This window comes from Halichoeres trimaculatus, unplaced genomic scaffold, assembly GCF_033239565.1.
Source record: "Halichoeres trimaculatus isolate MK-OKI-2021-1 unplaced genomic scaffold, fHalTri1.1 fHalTri1_scaffold_20, whole genome shotgun sequence".
In the NCBI taxonomy this organism is placed as follows: domain Eukaryota; kingdom Metazoa; phylum Chordata; class Actinopteri; order Labriformes; family Labridae; genus Halichoeres; species Halichoeres trimaculatus.
Genome location: NW_027437198.1, coordinates 16,284,433 through 16,303,897, shown reverse-complemented (window position 1 = coordinate 16,303,897; position 19,465 = coordinate 16,284,433). Strand labels below are relative to the sequence as shown.

General features: G+C 42.2%; 2 protein-coding genes across 4 annotated transcripts in view; both read left to right on the top strand.

Annotated features, from left to right (window-relative positions):
• The window catches only part of cacna1ha (calcium channel, voltage-dependent, T type, alpha 1H subunit a), a 108,882-nt gene extending 93,467 nt beyond the window's left edge, over positions 1 to 15,415 (top strand). The window contains exons 28-38 of one of the 3 annotated variants that reach the window (XM_074697212.1): positions 1,076 to 1,227; positions 1,372 to 1,481; positions 1,590 to 1,723; positions 2,119 to 2,189; positions 3,942 to 4,020; positions 6,575 to 6,699; positions 6,932 to 7,090; positions 7,239 to 7,379; positions 7,529 to 7,697; positions 9,554 to 9,711; positions 9,790 to 15,415. In XM_074697212.1, coding sequence (XP_074553313.1) covers positions 1,076 to 1,227; positions 1,372 to 1,481; positions 1,590 to 1,723; positions 2,119 to 2,189; positions 3,942 to 4,020; positions 6,575 to 6,699; positions 6,932 to 7,090; positions 7,239 to 7,379; positions 7,529 to 7,697; positions 9,554 to 9,711; positions 9,790 to 11,154 — 2,663 coding nt within the window. In that variant the 3' untranslated portion in view covers positions 11,155 to 15,415. Of the gene's footprint in view, positions 1 to 1,075; positions 1,228 to 1,371; positions 1,482 to 1,589; positions 1,724 to 2,118; positions 2,190 to 3,941; positions 4,021 to 6,574; positions 6,700 to 6,931; positions 7,091 to 7,238; positions 7,380 to 7,528; positions 7,698 to 8,352; positions 8,410 to 9,553; positions 9,712 to 9,789 lie in introns of those variants that run through there. The other 2 variants (XM_074697213.1, XM_074697214.1) reach the window with 2 other exon arrangements.
• A 1,647-nt stretch (positions 15,416 to 17,062) lies between these two features.
• Positions 17,063 to 19,465, top strand: part of grin2aa (glutamate receptor, ionotropic, N-methyl D-aspartate 2A, a) — a 176,062-nt gene continuing 173,659 nt past the window's right edge. Inside the window, exon 1 of the mRNA XM_074695980.1 lies at positions 17,063 to 17,107. The gene's annotated coding sequence lies outside the window, so the exon portion shown is untranslated. The remainder of the gene's footprint in view (positions 17,108 to 19,465) is intronic.

Below are 19,465 nucleotides of genomic sequence, written 5' to 3'. Positions count from 1 at the left end.
CGTCAAACGAACCCTGGTCCATTTCCTTGTTAAGTACGGTACGTTTGGAGTGGTGTGAACACTTTGTTGAACTCTGGACACCCCAAGTATCGTGTGAAAGCAACCTTGAGAAAGTGTGAATAAAAAAGGACATTTTGGAGTTCTTCCTCAGAAGGAAGCAGCACTCACTTTGAACCCTTGAACTCCATTTCTGCTAATGTGATGTTGAACGTACCTGTGAAACTCCTTCTTAACCAGAGACGTTACAGTAGAGGCATGAAGGCATGCAGAGGATAGAGAGGGCATGGTGTACTTTCCATACACACACTCACACATGCAATCAGTAATCATTAAATATGGACATGTGAGTACACAGTCGATCAAACATATACAGATTCGTCATGTTTAGGGTTATAGCTGCACTTTAAGTCTGTTTAATATTCATAAAGCATTTTATCGTAGCACAATTTAGCCTTGTTGTAATGTTGACTTATCTTTACTCTGTGGTAAGCATAAACAGCGGAGACTCTTACCCTGACAGGATGACATCATTACGATCCTATAAGATGCTCCATTTATCACTCACTCTTGCTAGTTTAAAAACGCTGTAGGTCAGCTCTAGGTCAGCTGTAGGGCTGTGAGGGAAGGAGATAAAAAGATGGACTTAGCACCGCAGAGAAGCCAAGCTAGCCCTCAAGAAAAACTGTGACTCTCATGTCCTTGTAGTTTGAACATACCACACAGGCAGCAGTGTGCACAGCCTGTCTGTAAGACACCCCAGTGATCATGGTGATACTTCCTGCTCTTACAAAATCATATTTGTATTGCGAGTGGGTCACCTGGACTGCTCAGCAGTTCTCAGATGTGGCTGTGATTGGACGAGCAGCATACTTTAGAGACAAGTAGAGTTTTGCTGCTTGAGCAGAAAGTAAATAAAAGATCCCATATCCTGGCCTCTTGCAGCTTCCTGTGCACACCTCTGTGAACACACTATTTGGATTTCAGAGTTACTCACCATCGCACTTTCTCTGACCATATGTGATATTTGTCTCTCCTTGTTTTGTCTTGTCTGTGTTTGTGTGTGTGTGCGCTGCAGAGGCCAAGCAGAGGCCTTACTATGCCGACTACTCCCCGCTCCGCCTCACCATACACACACTGTGTACCAGCCACTACCTGGACCTCTTCATCACCTTCATCATCTGCATCAATGTTTTCACAATGAGCATCGAGCACTACAATCAGCCCAAGGTGATGTCCCTGCATACACACACTAACAAACCCTATGGATTTCTAAAAACATGAAAATAATGTTCTGTGTTCTCTTGTGTGTGTGTGTGTGTGTGTGTGTGTGTGTGTGTGTGTGTGTGTGTGTGTGTGTGTGTGTGTGCGCAGTACTTAGAGGAAGTCCTGAAGTACTGTAACTACGTGTTCACCTGCATCTTTGTCGTTGAGGCGCTTCTTAAGCTCGCAGCATTTGGGATACACAGATTTTTCAAAGACAGGTGAAATAACATGGACACAGCAATAAAAAACAGCCAGAATGATGCCGTAAAAATGGGATTTTGTAAAATAATGAGGCTCAACTGAAACATTTTGGTTCGTGTGTTTAGGTGGAACCAGCTGGATATCGCCATCGTGGCGCTGTCAATCATGGGCATCACCCTGGAGGAGCTTAAAATGAGCGCAGCCCTGCCTATAAACCCCACCATCATCAGGATCATGAGAGTGCTCAGAATAGCACGAGGTAGCAATGGACACAGACATGCAAATCAAAAATACAATGAATTCCAGTATGTTTAATGTTGTGTTTAAAGCTCCTGTGAGGGTTTTTCAGATGGTCATGAGACTGTTTATGTACTTTTCATGGCCTCAAAAACAAAAAACTGGACCATAATTTAAAGATCATTTATTTTTTTCAGTTATTTTTAATGCCTGGTAAATGCTGTAGATTAGATAGGAGATAAGATTTTTTTCCACAGGGGGGAACCAAATTCTGCACAAACCAAAAGTTCCACATAGGAGCTTTAAGTCTCTTTCCTTATGAGTTGTAAAATCTAACATCATTTAATATTTTACTTTTGAACTGTTTTGTTATTTACTTAATTCTATAACCTCTGCCACTCTCGCATCCGTCTGCAGTACTCAAACTTCTGAAGATGGCCACGGGGATGAGAGCTCTGCTGGATACTGTTATGCAAGCTCTGCCTCAGGTAAAGCCAGTCGCCCTGATGAGGGATTTTTGGTTTATTAATGCGTCTGATTCTTTGGATGATTAAAGTGTTATTATGGGGGCTGTGCAGGACAGACAGCTCTAAAATTTTTATGCTTGTTGATAAATATTTCACCGAAGTCAAATCCATCAACATTACAAAGCTTCTTTTCTCATCCTTAAAAACATCCCCTCTCCATCCTCCTCACTGTGCACTCTGGGATTTCTATCTTATATGTCCACAGAAATAATGCCAAATGCAACTTTTTGTGCTCAAATTTGCTATATTACAACAGTAGACTCTCCTCTTAAAATATTTTTTGGTCTCAAGACTGTCTGCCAGGCAAAGAGCAGCTGCATCAGGGAGTGTGCTGCAAGCGCAGCGACAGACTCCATTGTTCCACTCTTTCTCCTAAATGTCAAGTGTACGGATATAAACACTGGGGCACAGAGTGCGCAGGAAAAGATTTTAAGAAACTGCAGGGAAAGAAAAGTATGACGCAGATGGAGTTCTAGGAAGTGAATACAGCTCAGGGGGTCTGAACAAGAGTATTCTTTCAAAAAAAAAAAAGAAAATTTCAGAAGCTCGTCTGGTTTAACTGGCAGGTGGTTTTTATTGTACTGAGTACAAGGCTGCTCCTCTTCTGAACAGCTTTTGACTAAGTGTCTCTGCTTTATTGAAAAAAGATGAAGTCTTTTAAAAAATAAATGTATTCGTAATGAGCAGATTTTTTCCTGAGACACTATTTCATTGATGTAACATCTCACCTGAAACGTTCCATTCAGAGTCCTAGATAGTGGTACGAAACTGAAAGGTTTTGCTTTAGCAGATACTGAACTATAAGGATCCCGAATGTATGTTTACATGCATAGATCATAGACTATATTAAGCAGACAGCGTGGCTTCACCATTTACCGTCATATGGTTTCAAAGCCAAAATACCTTTTACAGACGCAGCCAGAGTCTGCGCAATAAAGACAGTAAGGGATTCTGGAAGAATCTGAGTGGAGCCGGGTGACAAAAATAATATATATTTTTTGTCTTTCAAGAGTCTAATCACTTCTTGATTCTCCCTCCCAACATAATTTACAGTCCCCCAAAAAATACACAAGAACGGCAGCTGTAAGTCATTGTTAAACACAACATTAAACCTTGTTTTTTAACCTCTTAAAACTAATGAAAACAAAACTTTTCAGAAAAAAGAACTTGAATACAATGCAGCCAAATAATATATTCAAATCACCACAACAATTGCACGTAATAAACATTTCCACGAGGTGTATTGATTGTTTAAAGTTCAACCACAGCTAATCTGGAATGACCGCAGGCAGATTTTTGACCTATACTTCAGCCAGCCACCAGGGGGAGAAGTTTATGTGGCGACCTCACTTCAAACTGAGCAAGATGACATCCATTTTTTGTTTACAGTCTATGACATAGATACATATATTTGTTTAAGAACGAATAAACAGTCTACGTCTGTTTTCTCTCTCTTGCTGCTCTTGTTTTTCTGTCATCCAGGGACAAGGCCTGTTTAGATCATTACCTACTGTATGTTCAACACACACCTCAAACAACCTGAAGCAGAGTAAAAGTTCATTCCAGTGCAAAAGGGTTCTTTCATGTATAATGCAGGGGGAAATCTTAATGTCTTAGACTCCCTGCAGCTCTGAATAAGTTCAGTTTACGATGTATTTATGTTAGTTTATGTGTGATGTGCTGAGAAAGAACTCACACGCCTTTTACTTCCAGGTTGGGAATCTTGGCCTCCTCTTCATGCTGCTCTTCTTCATCTACGCTGCACTGGGAGTGGAGCTCTTTGGCAAACTGGGTCAGTCACATTACCAGCAGAAACACACACACACACACACACACACACACACACACACACACACACACACACACACACACACACACACACACACACACACACACACACACACGCTGCAGTCTACAAGCCTCAGCAGAATAAAAACAGGGTTTTGGAATCGTCTCGTTACGAGCGCAGTCACGACTTACAGCACATTTCCCTGAACCATCTCTGCTCAGTCCTCTCTCTCTGCCCCCATCTGTCTCCCCGTCTCCTCTCCTCACCAACACTCTCACATCACAGGCACTTTCCCACAAAGACAAGATCACATTTGCATGATCACGTTTATTTACACACTGCTTCCTAAATAGAGCCGCACCATCCAATCCGTTTTCTCTGAGAGCGCAACAATGCGTGAAGGGAGAGGATTAGCCAAAAAGGCATCTGGGAGGACAAAATAAAAACCGCTTGATGATGAAGAGGTGGCTTTCTGTGTTGTTGTGCATCTTCTCCTCACATTTGGGAAAAACGAGCGGTGTCTGTTTTCTGGTTTCATAAAGTAAAAATCCATCTCCATTTTTTTTGCTTTTCCCAAGCTGCTGACAGAAGCTTTTTGATGTCTGAACGCCTTCTCGTCCCGGGTGGTTCTACTTTTTAAATGCTGTTCTTAGGATAACAAAGAGCAGAAGGAGTGAAGTATGTTTTGGCACAGGCTTGAAGAGAAGTTTGAGGGAAATAGAGCAGTGCAGCTTGGTAAGGATTTGGATACTATTATTATAACTTTGCATCCCCAGACAAACTCAACACTTCCATACTGTGAGATTTTATTTTTTTATAAGGTTTTTTTCATTTCAATGATTAAATTGGGCCTTTGTGTGGGCCTATTTCTACTATCTCACAGAGGAACGTTACATTTATCATGTTTGATCTCATCATCCACTGTGCGTCAGGGTCAACTGCTTCAAGCTGCATATTCAAAAGTTCACATATGCCTCTTTCAAAAGAGCTCAAATACAGGTGCATAACTGGTCTTCAACATGGCTTTCTGGGGATTTGTTTTAGGTGATCATTTCAGTTCTGAGCTGAATCTATGACGTATCTGAGCCCCTCACAGAATAACCACCGGCCCATTATGACTTTAATTGGCTCCTTAAACCTCACCACTCTCAGAATCAGAAAGGGACAGAGAAATTATCTGAGCTGGTTCTGTCTGGGAGGCTGAACTCGGTGACCGTGATGCCAACAGTCTTAGACGCGGGAAGGAAAAGGTCACAGACGACGGCATTATAACAGGGGAAAGACTGAGGGCCTGAATGTTTAAACTTGCAGTTTGCATTGGAGATGCTGTGCTGATAGCAGGTACTTTCAGGACAGAGGGTGCATACAAAGTTGAAATCTAAATGGAGGCACCAATGATCTGAGCCATGACTCAGATTTTTGGGGGATGACATCATTTATTTCATCTGTACTGAAGAAAATGGTTGTATGGACAACGTGTTAGTGACATCACTCATTGGCTGCATCCCAATTTAGAGGTTGCATCTTTGGAAGGGCGCATTTGAAGACTGATAGCATCACAGCATTTCCTGTTTCAAAGGCTCCTTGAAATGTGTCTGATGAAAGCATTGTTCCATGACATCACCTTAGTTATAATGGCTAGTTTTAGGGCAGCTGCTGCCATTGCTACATCTGTCAGTCAAACAGGCCACGCACCTAATCATGCACAAATATTAAACAGCTGATGTAAAACTGAAGCTAAGCGAGTGTCAGTGGTGTCTTTTCCTCTGTGTTTGCTGTTGTTCCCTTGAAAGGGCAGGCGCTGTCAGACATGACCAAATATAACTTCTTACATGCAGATAATTCACTTCAAAGAGAATGTTCCTGACTGATCCTGTCTTAAAATTGACACATTTATACAAGGCCAAATGAGTTCCCTCCATGTTTGGAGCCAGCCTCAAGTGGACACCATAGGAACAGCATCATTTTTTTTTTTTTAATTTGACTTAAACCAAAGGTCGCTGCAGTCATGACACAAACTGCTTATTTTAAATATGTCATCATGCAGGTTATATTTTATTTTTAATAAATAAAATGTGTTTTTGAGTCTTATATAAAAAGTTTTCCTCCTTCATTATTCTGTGTAGTTGTCTTTTCCCTTCCCTTGAGCTACAACCTCTCGTTTTTCTCCGGGTGGTTGATCCTGAGCATAAGAAACGAGGTGCATAATACTCTTGAGGACTGTCTTGTTCCTCCCCGGCTTTCTGCTAATGTGACCGGGCTTCCAGGCGGAGGCAGGGATCTTCTGGTGGCTGTTATGATTCTGTTAACTGGCTCCTGAGGGCTTTCTGTCAAATTGACCCTGAGACTGTTAGAGCCTTCTCTTGTCCTCCAGAAGACAGCGATCTCCTATCCTCTGCTGTGTCTGTAGGGAAACACTGCTGAACAGCTGTTTGTGCGTCTGTTCATCCACTGCACAGTGTGTTTTTGATTTATTTATGCTTGTTATTCATGCTTTTAACCACCGGGTTTGTAATGCAGTGAAATTAATGCTTGTGTGTGTATGTTTGTTCTTTAGTCTGCGATGATGACTTCTACCCATGTGAGGGTCTAAGTCGACATGCTACTTTTGACAACTTTGGGATGGCCTTCCTTACGTTGTTTCGAGTTTCCACTGGGGACAACTGGAATGGGATCATGAAGGTATTGACACACACATACACACACACACTTGTGAAAAGATGATCCACTAACAAGCGAGACAACAATAACCTCCATCAAAAAAAATAAACCAGCTGAGACCATTATTTGGGATACACTGACTCAGGATATTTACGTGTAATTTAGATTATAATGTTTATATTAAAGAAAATGTTTCGTGATTAAGTTGTAAAGTGAAAAAAGTGACAAGCCTTTCTTTTCTGGATCTTTTTAGGACACATTACGGGAGTGTCGTAAAGAGGATGGAAACTGTCTGAGTTACCTGCCCTACGTGTCTCCCATTTACTTCGTCACCTTCGTGCTCATGGCCCAGTTTGTGCTGGTTAATGTGGTGGTGGCTGTTTTGATGAAGCACCTTGAAGAGAGCAACAAGGTTCATGAGCTAGACTAAAATACAAAAACAGACATTCACCACCAGAAGACAAACCATTGATGTTTTTCAAAATAATTTATGAGTTATGTGCCATGCACTAAAAGAGAAAACAGGGTATTTGATGGATCTTATCTTGTTTTCTTTGCAGGAGGCTAAAGAGGATGCAGAGATGGATGCAGAGATTGCCTTAGAAATGGCCAGGGAGAGGCAGCGCAGATCAAGCACAAACTCAAACACCAGTTCAGCTGAAGGGACGTACGTTGGGCCGTGTCCAAACTCACCTGGAGAGGTAGGAGGGACAGATTTTTGTCATTAAAGAAGGAAGTCTGCAGTTATTTTGGTTTTGGATGTGTGGTTTATTCCTTTAACTCAGTATGAGTCACATCATGGGTTACACAGTCAGTGCTGTAACTTTCCAGTCTGTGTCTCCCCCTACAGGAGGAAGAGGGGCACTTCGGTGACAAGGACCTGCTGTCGCCAAGGAAGATGTCTGTTTCCAGGATGCACTCGCTGCCTAATGACAGCTACATGTTCCGACCTGTGAGACCTGCCAGCGCCCCCTACCCTCTGGAGGAGATAGAGCTCAGCCCCCAGCACCAACATTCAGGTCTGTTCAGGTTTAGATCTGATTCTTCTGTCCTCGATTAATCCAGCAGCTTCACGTGAAACAAAGAAGCTTTAGATGATAACAAATCAGTAATCATGCATGTCATCTTAACAGCGGAAGGCGCCAACAAGTCTTAACAAAGTTTTAACATGTTCCCTCAGGATGTGAGTAATTCTGTTCAAAGTTTCAAAGTACAGTTTGTTTCCAGCATTTGGCTGCAGCAGGGACTCACCGCACACCTGTGCAGCACCTGATGGCTGCTCACTCAAATGCCAAGCCTGTCCACACAGGCAGAATCTGGCCCTGTCTCTTTACTCTGAGTCAGCCTGGAATAAGTCTATTAATAATCCAACGCATGACATCATCTCAATGAAATTTCTCTAATATTCAGTCTAGAAAGAGATCTGAAAAGGAAAGAGTGAATTCTGTTCAGATCTCTAGTAAGATGATTTCTCCACATGAGAGCTTTAGTTCAACCTGCAGTCTCTTTACTTTTTTTTTGGACTTGATAATGTTAGGCTTAGTAAATTATATCCACTCCACAGCAGTCTAACCTTCTAGTCACATGCTTCTCTGACTGAAATAACCGGGAATGCAAACATATGCATGAAAGAAGCTTTTTTCTTAGCACTGACAGGCCCTGTTTTATCTGCAGTCAGACTCTAAAGACATGTTGTGGCCAGGCTGCGGACAGGCCCAGCTCTGTCCGAAGGTACTGACTGACTGACTGTAGTGGATGAGCTGATACACGTGAACCTCCGCAAACTTCACACAGGCTCATCTGCTCAGCTGTAGAATGGATGAAAACTCCACAAGACTGATTTTCACTGACAAGCTGCAAAGCCAGACAGCTACAGAAAAAGATGTTATCAGCGCTGTGGTACTTTTTCAATTGTTTGATTAAAAGTAGATTCACTGTCACCTGGCTTTACAGCTTGTAGCCCTAAATGAACTTTTCTGTAATCTTCTCTGACTTTCTGCAACATTTGAACCACTGGCTGTATAAAGATGGTCAACATGGCAGCTCTCCAAGAGTGAAGCTGAACAGGCTGTTGTTTATGTCGTAGGCAAGCCTCCTTTAAGTAAACAGGCTGGTTTGAAAAAGAATTAGAGCACACAAGGAAAAAATCTGGGAATCAGACTCCACTGGAATAATTCTGACTCTCATCTCCTTTTTATTTTTATTTTTTTGTATTTTTTTATATATTAGATTCAAGGAGTTTAGCAGTTGAAGCATGTCTATACGGAAGCTATAGCCCTTGTTGTAACCGGTCCCACCATTCAATCTTTAAATAGGTCAATAGCCTAGTGTGCCAGCAGACATTATTTGGGAAATTTTGGCTTTGCTTTTGCTGAAGTTCAGGCATGTCATCCGTCTTTTCTTCACAGCCAGTGGTTTTGCTTTAGCTTCTTTTATACTTTGGTAGCTCACAGGTGCAGTGGACCTGTGGGTGCAGAGTGCCTCAGAGCCTGGTTACACTCAGCTCCAAAGAAGATATTCTTATCTGATGCACGATAATGAATAAAAACAGGCACATGAAGCTGCTGATGTAACCAGGGTCTAATGCAGAGTACAATATCCAGCTTTAATGAGTCTTTTCGTCTTGCTGTTTTCACTTTATTTTGATGGAAATCTTGATTTATTAGAGATACATTTCAAGTTTTAATTCAGCAGTTCCATGTGTGACTTATCAAAATATCCTATCAAAATAAAGTAAACTTTTGTTGAACTAATATGAACTATTTTATGATCCACATGTATATGTATGCTAACATATGCATGCAGAAAAAGCATATTTTATCTCTGAGGGTGTGTTTATGTATGAAGTGTCTGAGTGATGTTTCTGTGCTCTCAGGTTCAGTGACCTCAGTCCACTCCCAGCCATGTGAGAGTCGCACCCTGCTGCAAGTCCCAGACCTCTCCCCAGTTCACCCTCGATCACCTACAACTCTCAGCCTACCCCGCATTGCCCCACCCACTCCAGGCCCCTCCCCCAAGGCTCTGCACAGACAGGTAGGTAACCCCATGAATGCACACAAAACTGAACACGTGTTGATCAAAGTGTTGTGACAGTGTGTTGTTCTGTCACAGGTGGCAGTCAAGGTGGATTCTGTGGAGTCTCAGGGCTGTGAGCAACAGGAGAGGCCTCACCCCATCCACCTGCCTCCCCCATCTCCCTCCCCCCTTTCTCCCCATAACTCCTCCCCCTCTCCTCTCCCTCCTCCTCCTCCCACCTCCCCATCATCAGCCCCCTTCCCACCTTGTTCCCCTTCATCTTACCCCCTCCCTCCCCTGTCTCCCCTGCCTCCCCCTCCATCCTCCCCCTCGCTGCTTCTCCCTCCACCTCCCTCCCCTCGTCTCCCCTTGCGCCCTCCGAACCTCAGGAGACCCAGACCGCCGTCTGCAGCCTCCCTCTGTGACCCGGCAGACGAGGAGGTGTACCACATTACCAGCTCGGCTCGCCGCAGGTGGAGAGACGAGGAGGGGGGCGGGCAGGAGTGCAGAGGGAAGAGCGGACGCAGTCACTCCCTCTCCCCTTACACGACACTGCACTGCCCGGACCCATCCTCCACATCCTCCCCCCTTCCACCCCCCTTGCCGCCATCATCCTCCAGGAGTGCGCTCAGTCTGCTTGGATTAAAAGACCAAGACTTCAGGAAGGGTTCAGGTGTGGACAACCAGGGCTTCCTGGACAAGCCGTCATCACTATGTGCTGGTTTTTCTGATGACCAGAGGCGCCACTCCATAGAAGTCTGCCTCCCGCAGGTCCTCATCCCTGGCAATGACCAGAACTTAACACGTCGGTCAGAAAAGGGCGGGCAGGCGTTTCCTGTAAGGGTGCAGTCAGTTGGAGGCGGCCACAGAAAAAAGAAGATGAGTCCCCCATGTATCTCCATCCACCCGCCCTCAGAGAGGGAGCACCCACAGACCGCCTCACCCCCAAAACTGGCTGACTGCAGCATGATGCTGAGACGCAGGACGCCATCGTATGACCTCACACCACACACACAGTCAAATACGCATGCACAAGACGTTTCACCCATGCACTCCCCTATGAACACAGCGCTCACACCCATCCATGTACCCCTACAAACACAATCACCCACACACACACTCACACCTTCCACTCCCAATCGCAGTCATACATCTACACCCACCCACCCACACATCCCCATCAGCCCCAATATCTTCATCCAGCCTCACGCACCTCTTGTCCCAAACACGATGCCTTTCCCTACGACACGCTCCCTGTCCCCGGCCGCGAGGCGTTCCCCTCTAACAGGTGACTACATCCCACTTCCCCAATTCACCTTCGACCAACCGCAGTCCAGATATAACAGCGGCCTGTCAGCTGGCCTATCGGACGCTGAGTCACCCACATGCTCCTCCCCTTTTGACAGCAGACTAGGAAGCGGGTCAGGATTCAATGCAAAGAATCGCAGGACCGCCCAGTGAACTTTGAGCAATGCCTTCAAGAGAATTAATCAATCCGAGGTCTCTGACGTTGGAGTAGAGCGGCTTTGGCGAAAAACAGAAGAGAAGTTTACTTGGAGAGGAATTTAATTTCTGTTCCCTTTTTTTATAAGAATACTAAGAAGACATTTATCATATTTTTAGAGACGCTGGTGAGGTCCCGTTTGAAAAAAAAAAAAAGGACAGTGGATCTGTTTACCAAACCCAGCGTGATTGACAGCAGATCAACAAAGGCTGTACCCACTGTACAAGGTGTGTTCGGGACTTAGACTAGTTACCCGCCAGGACTAAAGCCACCAAACTCCGTAGCCAAAGTTTTTTGACACACTGTCCCCACCCGCGCAAGCCAATCAGGAAGCAGCGTCTGGCTGATAACCTCTGACCTTTCCTAGGAAGTGGTTTGTGAAGTGTGAGCGCGGGAAGGGAATTGTGGGATATGCAACTTCAGGTTTTCTACAGAAGTTCTGCTTGCCCCCTCCTCTGCTCCTCGATCACATTGATCGGAGCAGAAGTGTGTGCGTGCGTGTGAGTGTGTCTGCGTTTTTTCTTTGTTTTCCTCCGTGCGTGTATTGTCAAATCTGTTGTCATGAAAGTTGGCCATGTTATTCAAACGCCTGTGACCACAGAGAGGGGGAGCAGGGCAGAGCTGTAGTGTGTGTTAATCTGTGTATCTGTAAATAAAGAAAATACTGTATTTGGTGAGATTAAAAATAGCTCTATCCATATGCACATATTTTTATAGAGATCTAAAATGTTTTTGCACACAGATTTGAATTCAAGTTGCTTGTTTTTTCCTCTGTTGTCCTCATGTGAATGTATGTTTCTTTTCAAAACTGAGAGCGGTGGAGGGTATCAACCTTCCTCTGGAAAGGCTAGCTAAGGTTGAAGAATGGGTTTTGATTTTTCTATTTTGAAAAAGAAGGAGAAGAACGGGGGTGTGATGTGTTTCTGTAGCTTTGTCTCAGACTTATTTATGTATTTGTTGTCTAAAAAAACAGTTTGAGGTGGGCTCACTGATGCAACTAATTTCATTCTAAGATATTGTCACACAGTATACTAACAGGCTACTAGCTAACCAGACCTGTGTGCTGTGGACAAATTCAAATTTTGTTACAGTTATTGCTACAAAAAATGAACAAGAAATGAAAGCCAGACATGTTTCTTCTTCATAAAAAAATAAGTTAAGCAGAATGTGCTGGAAAATGCTTTTGTCCTTGGGTTAGCTTATTTGTCCACATTGAGTGTTTATCAGCAACTAGCAACAGCAAGCTAGCAAGCTGACCAAAACAAAAAGCAGCCAACAGACTAGCCAGCTAACTAACGAAGCTCAGCTAACTAGCTTGACTGTTGTCCTAAAAAGCAATCTAGCCTTGCTAGCTAGCTAGCTTCGCTTGGCTTGCAAACTCAGTTCAGCTAACTAGCTTGATTTACAATTAGAATTAAATTCAGATTGAAGGAACTACTACATCACTGAGCCCCCCTCCAATGACTGTTTATGAGCTCCGACACCACTTTGTGTTCTGTACACCTAAAGACAACCAAACTAACTTAACTTACTAAATATGTGTAGCCAGAGTGCAATAATAATCTATACTTGTGAAGAATATAGTTACATCCACACTACATAAAACAACTGCATTCTTGTGTTCGTACATACTGTGGAACTATAATATATATGATATAAACCCATTTTATACAAAGACTGAGAGTATTTCTAGCGCTAGTGTTCATGCTACTTTAGCTAACTACCCCCCTGAGTGTGGCATGGGTCTGGATGAAAGCAGTGCTAGCTAGTGTAGATTTCTCTAAAAGCTCAGGCCTTCCTACCGAGAAGAGTGACCTGCATCTCTGCTGAGGACTCATTAATCACTTGTTGACCTTATTTCTAACAACATTAGTATAGCATGAGATATCACGCCGTGTTTGTTGACCAATAGCTTCATTACCTTTTTCATGTAACATTTGGAGGTGAGAATGAAAAAAAGAATGATTTTCCTTCCAGTGGATGAATGTTTTCTTACCAAGCCATACCTTTACCCTAACACACAGCACAATCTCTGACGATCATTGTATGAACCCGAGTGAGGCCCAGGGCACTTTGATGCTGTAAAATGATCCCAAGTATTTAAGATTGTATCTATTTGAAAGGAGATGCTACCAAATTTAGTTTTCATGACTGCAACAATTATGAAACAAGACAATATTTATTTATTTATGTATTTATTTTTGATAACTTGACTGGATGACAAATAGGGATGTAACATTACCTCAAGAGAGGTAAACATAAATCGGTACACAAAAAGAATGATTCATATCGGTGGGATGAAAAACAAATCGGGAAACCGTTATAAAACAGCAGAGGGCGCTATCTGCCTTTGACTGTTATTATGCCATATTTTACACACTGGTCACCGAACACAAGCAGAAAAAACATGGTTGATTTTTATTTTGCAGATGATACCTGGGTGTGTTTGTTAAACATATTTCAGTGAGCAAAAGCTCCTGCTTGGGTCCTTATGAGGAAATCTTTTTGTGAACTCATCATATTGTACCATAAGTTTGATGTATTGTTACATCTCTAGTGACATCTGGTAACAGTGTTAAAAAGTTTTTCAAAGTGTTAAGTCTTAAATTTGATACCAATGACATCTATAATCTGATTTCATGGAGATTAGATTAAAGAAATATATTTTCAGTTCCACAATTGGCTGTACAAAAGAGTAAATGTGTCTTCAGGAATCCTTTTAACATGAAGTCAGTGAGGAAATATGGGTGCAGCCTAGAGGTCAACGGATATCATCTCCATTCTATTAGTTTGACATTTCTGCAGCAGTGTGCATATAGGAGGCAAAGGTGTGAGACAAAATGTCAGAAAGAATCTGTAGTATGTTTGCGTCACTTCGCCTGGTATTGGTTGTTAAAGTTCGACAGTCAGAATGAAAAGCTCTCAGTCAATGAAAGGAGTGTTTTTGAAAATGCTGCTGACGGTGAACGCAACCCGTTCATCTTTTGATAGTCCTCTTCTTCCAGCTCTGACACACAGAAGCACAGCTGATGTTGGGTTCTGAGATGTTGTCGTCCCTCCTGTTTCGTGGCACAGTCTGTGTTTTTCATTCAAATACAGTATGCGCTCGAACACACTGTTATCGTGCAACCTCTTTGTCCCGTTCCATCCCCTCTTCCTGCACACGCTGTCAGCACTGGGAGGTTTTAAGTTGTCGGAAGACAGCCTCTTTCTGCCTCACTCTTACTTGACTTAGTGCGGACCACCCTGATCTACAGCATATTGCCATATAATCCACAGTTAGGTAGAGTGACTGCATCATTGTTTTTACAGATCTTTGGATCTCAGTATTTAAATCCTGTTTTCGAGGAAAAACAGTTTTGACTATTGCATGTTCTGATTTAAAAAGAAAAAAAACTTTTGGGAAAGAATCATCTGGATGTTTTAGAGATTTTGATATTTGCATTTTCAGATGTTTCCATTTGTAGACTGACTACCTAATTGCACTGGGCTCTGATTAATTGGTATCTGACACATACTGATTGATGACCCTTTTCTTTATTGTCCAATGCAATATTGGGTGGTTCTTTGCTGTATGAGGACACAGCTCCTCTTTATACAGTTTTATAGAGAGAAATGGAAACTCAAGTTGGTTCTCTTTTGTCCAGAACCGACATTATTTAATGTTCAGGTGAACCTTTTTTCACTTTTCCTCCTGATACTCTAAACATATAGAACTCTGGTGATGGTGAAACTAATTAATGATGTATATTTTATGTAGGAGTAGCCTCAGCCCTGATGCTCTGTAACTGACAGATGATGCAAAGTTCTGTTTTTCCTGTTTGACATGCAGACTCACGAGGGTTCAAACTGTGATAGAACATGACTTTGACGAATCAGAAGCCTTGTGTTTTCTTTTTTCTTTCTTGTTTCGTTTTTTTTTTACAACCCTTCAGTGATTGACCCGGGCACCCCCCACCCCCAAACCCCCCCAAGCCTTACAAAGGAGGGGAGGAGGTGTGTTCTGTCTGTCAGGAGAGCCAACGTGTCTGCAATAATAAGCCCTCCATTAGCGGAGAGGGGAGACGGGGAGGTGTTTAAAGGCTCGACACACACAGTCGGACTCTCTACATTGTATCGTTGCTGATTATTGTGTGATGACCAACTGCTGTCCTGAAGGATGTTTCCCTGTCAATTAAAAATACAAGATTTTTTTATTCCTGAAACTTGCCGTCTGATTGTTTCTTATGCTGATGCTGTTCCAGGCCAATGCAACATTTGGATAAAAGAGAAAGTTGTGAGGCCCATCATTTCAGCAAGTCTCATGATGATTTCATCCTTATTTTAAAACGTGATGTTTTTAGCATTTTGAAGACAGATTCAGGGATTTTCTACAACATTTAAATATTTAACGGATTAAGAACCTACACGTTATAGAAGAACACGAAACCACTTTTTAACCCTCATGTTCTGTTCATTTCATGTTACACATCTTAGGACTCATGAAAACTGCAATAATACAAGTATGATACATTTTTGGGTTAGAATGTCTTTTATCAACTTAAGTTCTTGTGATCGTCACAAATTTTGAGCTTATATTTATTATTTATTTGTCAATTAAATGCGTCGCATCCACATCTAAAGCCCTTGCTTGCAGACAGCTTCTTGAGTGTCACTGCCCTGCTCTCTGTCAGCTAACCATGAATAAATCCAACACAAGAAAAGCTTCAGAGGAAAATAGAAAGTTTTATTCTGCTTGATATGTGGTGAGCAGTTAGCAAACACCAAAAATGTAACGCTTAAAGACATTTTCAGATCAAGCACTCAGCATTTGCTTGAAAGTACCAAAGTGAATGAGCAAAAAGGATCGATTTCAGAACAGCTCAGGAAAGTTGAGCAGAGCAGATATACCTTCAGGAAGTGAATAAACTCTTCAAACCTAACTACAGCTGCTAGTTTCGTTCATAAAAATCCTTCACAAAAGTATCAAAGTATCTATCCTCGGACTGCAAGAACAAAAAGGAAATCTGAAAATTCATAAGAAATGCTAACCTGTAGTCCTGCATGAAGATCACTAAAACTTTCAAAGATGTGTTGTGTCTGCAGCTCCAGACTTTTTTTCTTTGGTGGAAGAGGGAGCAAAATGACTCTTTAGATAGCAAAGGTTGCAGACCCCTGTGCTAAGCTGTGATCAAAAGTAACAGCATCCTCAAGGATGAACACTTCTCTGGGACACTCACTCACAACAACCACATCAGGCGTGTTAATGTTAGAGAACAGCATCGTCATCGATTCACAGACTGAACATGCTCGGCTTCACAGCAAAGTGCTTGTTCAGTTCAAAGCAGGACCTGAAAGTGGACGAAATATCTTTTGAATTCAAGTCAACAATTATGCTATTGATGCTAATATGAAGCCCTTTGTATGCATTTGCATACAACAATTTAGCATGGTTTCCGCTACTTACTCACAAATCCTTATTCACACATAAACAAAACAAGTAAATGTGGCCTGTTAAGTGCATCGCGCAAAGGGCAAATTAAAAAAAAGGTTAAATACTGTTGATAACTATAGCCCCACAAGAAGAAACACAAAACAGAGGTGACAACATAGCTTCAGTGCAACCAAACCCAAACTCCTGTAGCTCCTCCCACAAGGCAGTGGATATTACTGAACTCTAACGCATATTATTCTTAAACTCAAATGCCATACGATTTTATTTTCAGTATTTTAATTAGTACTTTATTTAAACAGAAAACACATATTTCGGGTCATAAATATGGAAACAAAATATAAAGTTTTTTAGACCACTTGACCACTCTTGACCACCATATCACGTATTTAACCTGCGGAAATGAATCGCTCGGTTTGATCGTTTGGGGGCACGCGCGGGGCAGGGCGGAACGCACGTGCGCAACACATCTGTCCCAGGTAAGCGGACACAGACTGTCTGGATGTATGTTTGTGGACTAAAGAGCTCTTAAGTTTGCAGCCTTGAAAACTCTTTGAACGGGGGCACAGAGGAGTGCAGGCGTGTGTTTATCAGGTGATCGAAACACGTGTAAGAAGAGAAAAGTTCATCGTGCAATGCATGTGTGTGCGTGTGTTCATCTTTTCCTGCCTCGTGTGCAGCACTTTCTACTTTTCAGATAAACAGGCTTAAGCAGGGAAGTGTTTTAACCACTGGATGGCAGTGTTTGATTATCTAAAAAGAATGAAGTCCATAGTAGCCTCTACATTATTTTAAACCACTTCGAGTTTTTAACTTTGATCTCTTTGGTAAAGGCAGCAGTGTTGACATTTCTGTAGCTTTAATAATGTCTCCTTTACTCAGCCATGTGCTCTTGTCAGTTTCCTCTATTTGACTTCTGGTGTGAAATAACAATTTAAGATCTCAGATATTTAACCACACCATCAAAATCAGAAAATAAATGACAGCATCTTATATGTAACTAGAGTGTTTTGACAGAAATGTGCAATCAGCCTCCAAAAATAAAAAAATAAAAAAAATCCCCAGAGGCCCTTTACTTCATATGGTTTTGCTGCAGAATGTCATTTTTAGGTGTCGCCACTAGATGGTGCTGCTCTCCATGATACTCAAAGATCCTCTCGAGCTTCTTCAAGTGTGTGTGTGTGTGTGTGTGTGTGTGTGTGTGTGTGTGTGTGTGTGTGTGTGTGTGTGTGTGTGTGTGTGCGTGTGTGTGTGTATTTGCCCGAGTCTGCAAGTGTGTTTGTCGGGGAAGCAATGTCAGATGTAATGTGTTCCTCTGTGAAGTAAAGGTCAAGATGACAGACTGAGAAAAAAAACATGCACCCCGCCCCTCCTTACTGACACAACACAGCTCCTGCTAATAGCTTTTCTTTTAAAATGTCAATATTCATTTATTCCTTTGACTGCTTGATGGATTTACTGTTGCAAATTCAATTTTAATTCACTGCCTGTATGTAATAAAATCAGTCTTAGGGCCCTGTTCATTGCAGACAGCTGCTCCTTGATGTGATAACAGATAGATTCAGGGTTTGAATACAGCTCTGAAATTAGCCGGTCAAAGCTGTATTCACAGACTGTCGCCGCTTGTGACCATTAAAGAAATCTCTCTCTTTGTTGGGCTTATACTCTCTCTGAAGCCTGGTTTGAAAGCTAGCCTTTCAGATAGTCTCACATATAAATCTCCGTATGTCATTTCAGTTATCTACTCATAGCAGTCACCTGGTACCAGTGCTGTCAGCACAGCCAGGTTTCCGTCTTCATGGTTCCATGAAATATTCACTACTGAGTGGATATCCCTGTTGGCTGTTCCGAAAACACAACACAATATTAGTCATCGCACTCTTTGTGAAAAGTTCCCCGCTGTGCTCCTGTGAAGTGGCTTCATCAGGAGGTGAGATGGCAGCTTTGTCCTTTGGGGCGGCTGTTAAAGTGACAAAATGAAGCTGGTGGTTAGATTGGCAGCAGGGCAGTGAACTCTTGTTTTAAAGCCTAGGAGTAAATGTCGGCTGTCGTGGAGAACTTGAGCCCTTGAGCAAGACACAGAATCCCAAGAAGTAACGTTTTCCAACACTGTAAAACTAAAGTTTCATGTAGATGACGTGCTATTTTCTATGTGCTTATTTGAATTGAGTTTGGCAGTAGTGGAATAACTGGGAAATGGCGAATTTGGGCGTTATGGGGGCTAGTAGTGATGGGAATTTTGTCTCTTTTCAGAGAGCCAGCTCTTTCAGCTCAAACAGCCTTAACTGCTCCCAATTCAGTAATATATATCGCCTCATATTTTAGCTTAACCTAGCAGATATGAATGGTTTCATGGTTACCTTTTCAAATTTGAAACAATAACTTACCAATACCCAGTACTTAGCAATCGATACTCAAGGAGAGCGAGTGTTGTATCTTTACAGAGAAGGCGCTGAGAGATGTTTCTTGTGGTGGTTTTCCCAGCCCTCTGTCTGCTATATGGAATAAGCTTATCTGTGTGCGTAAATGCTTGCACGTGTTTGATCACCTGTCAACGCATTGGTGCGGAACATCATTATGCATGAAACAGTGCAAGGAGAAATGTGAACACAATGATGTACAGAAGACATCCTGTCATGTCAGATGAATTAGATCAATAACATAAGGCTATTAATCTGTTAAATAATAATAAAAAAACATGGTATAGACCTGATTTATGTGAGAGGTAACTCTTTAAATCAAAATCTTTTTATTGAAATTTTCACAGAACAAAATAATTGCACAGTCCAAAAGTATTAGAGAGAGAGGTAGCACAGAAATACTTAAATCGTGCATTT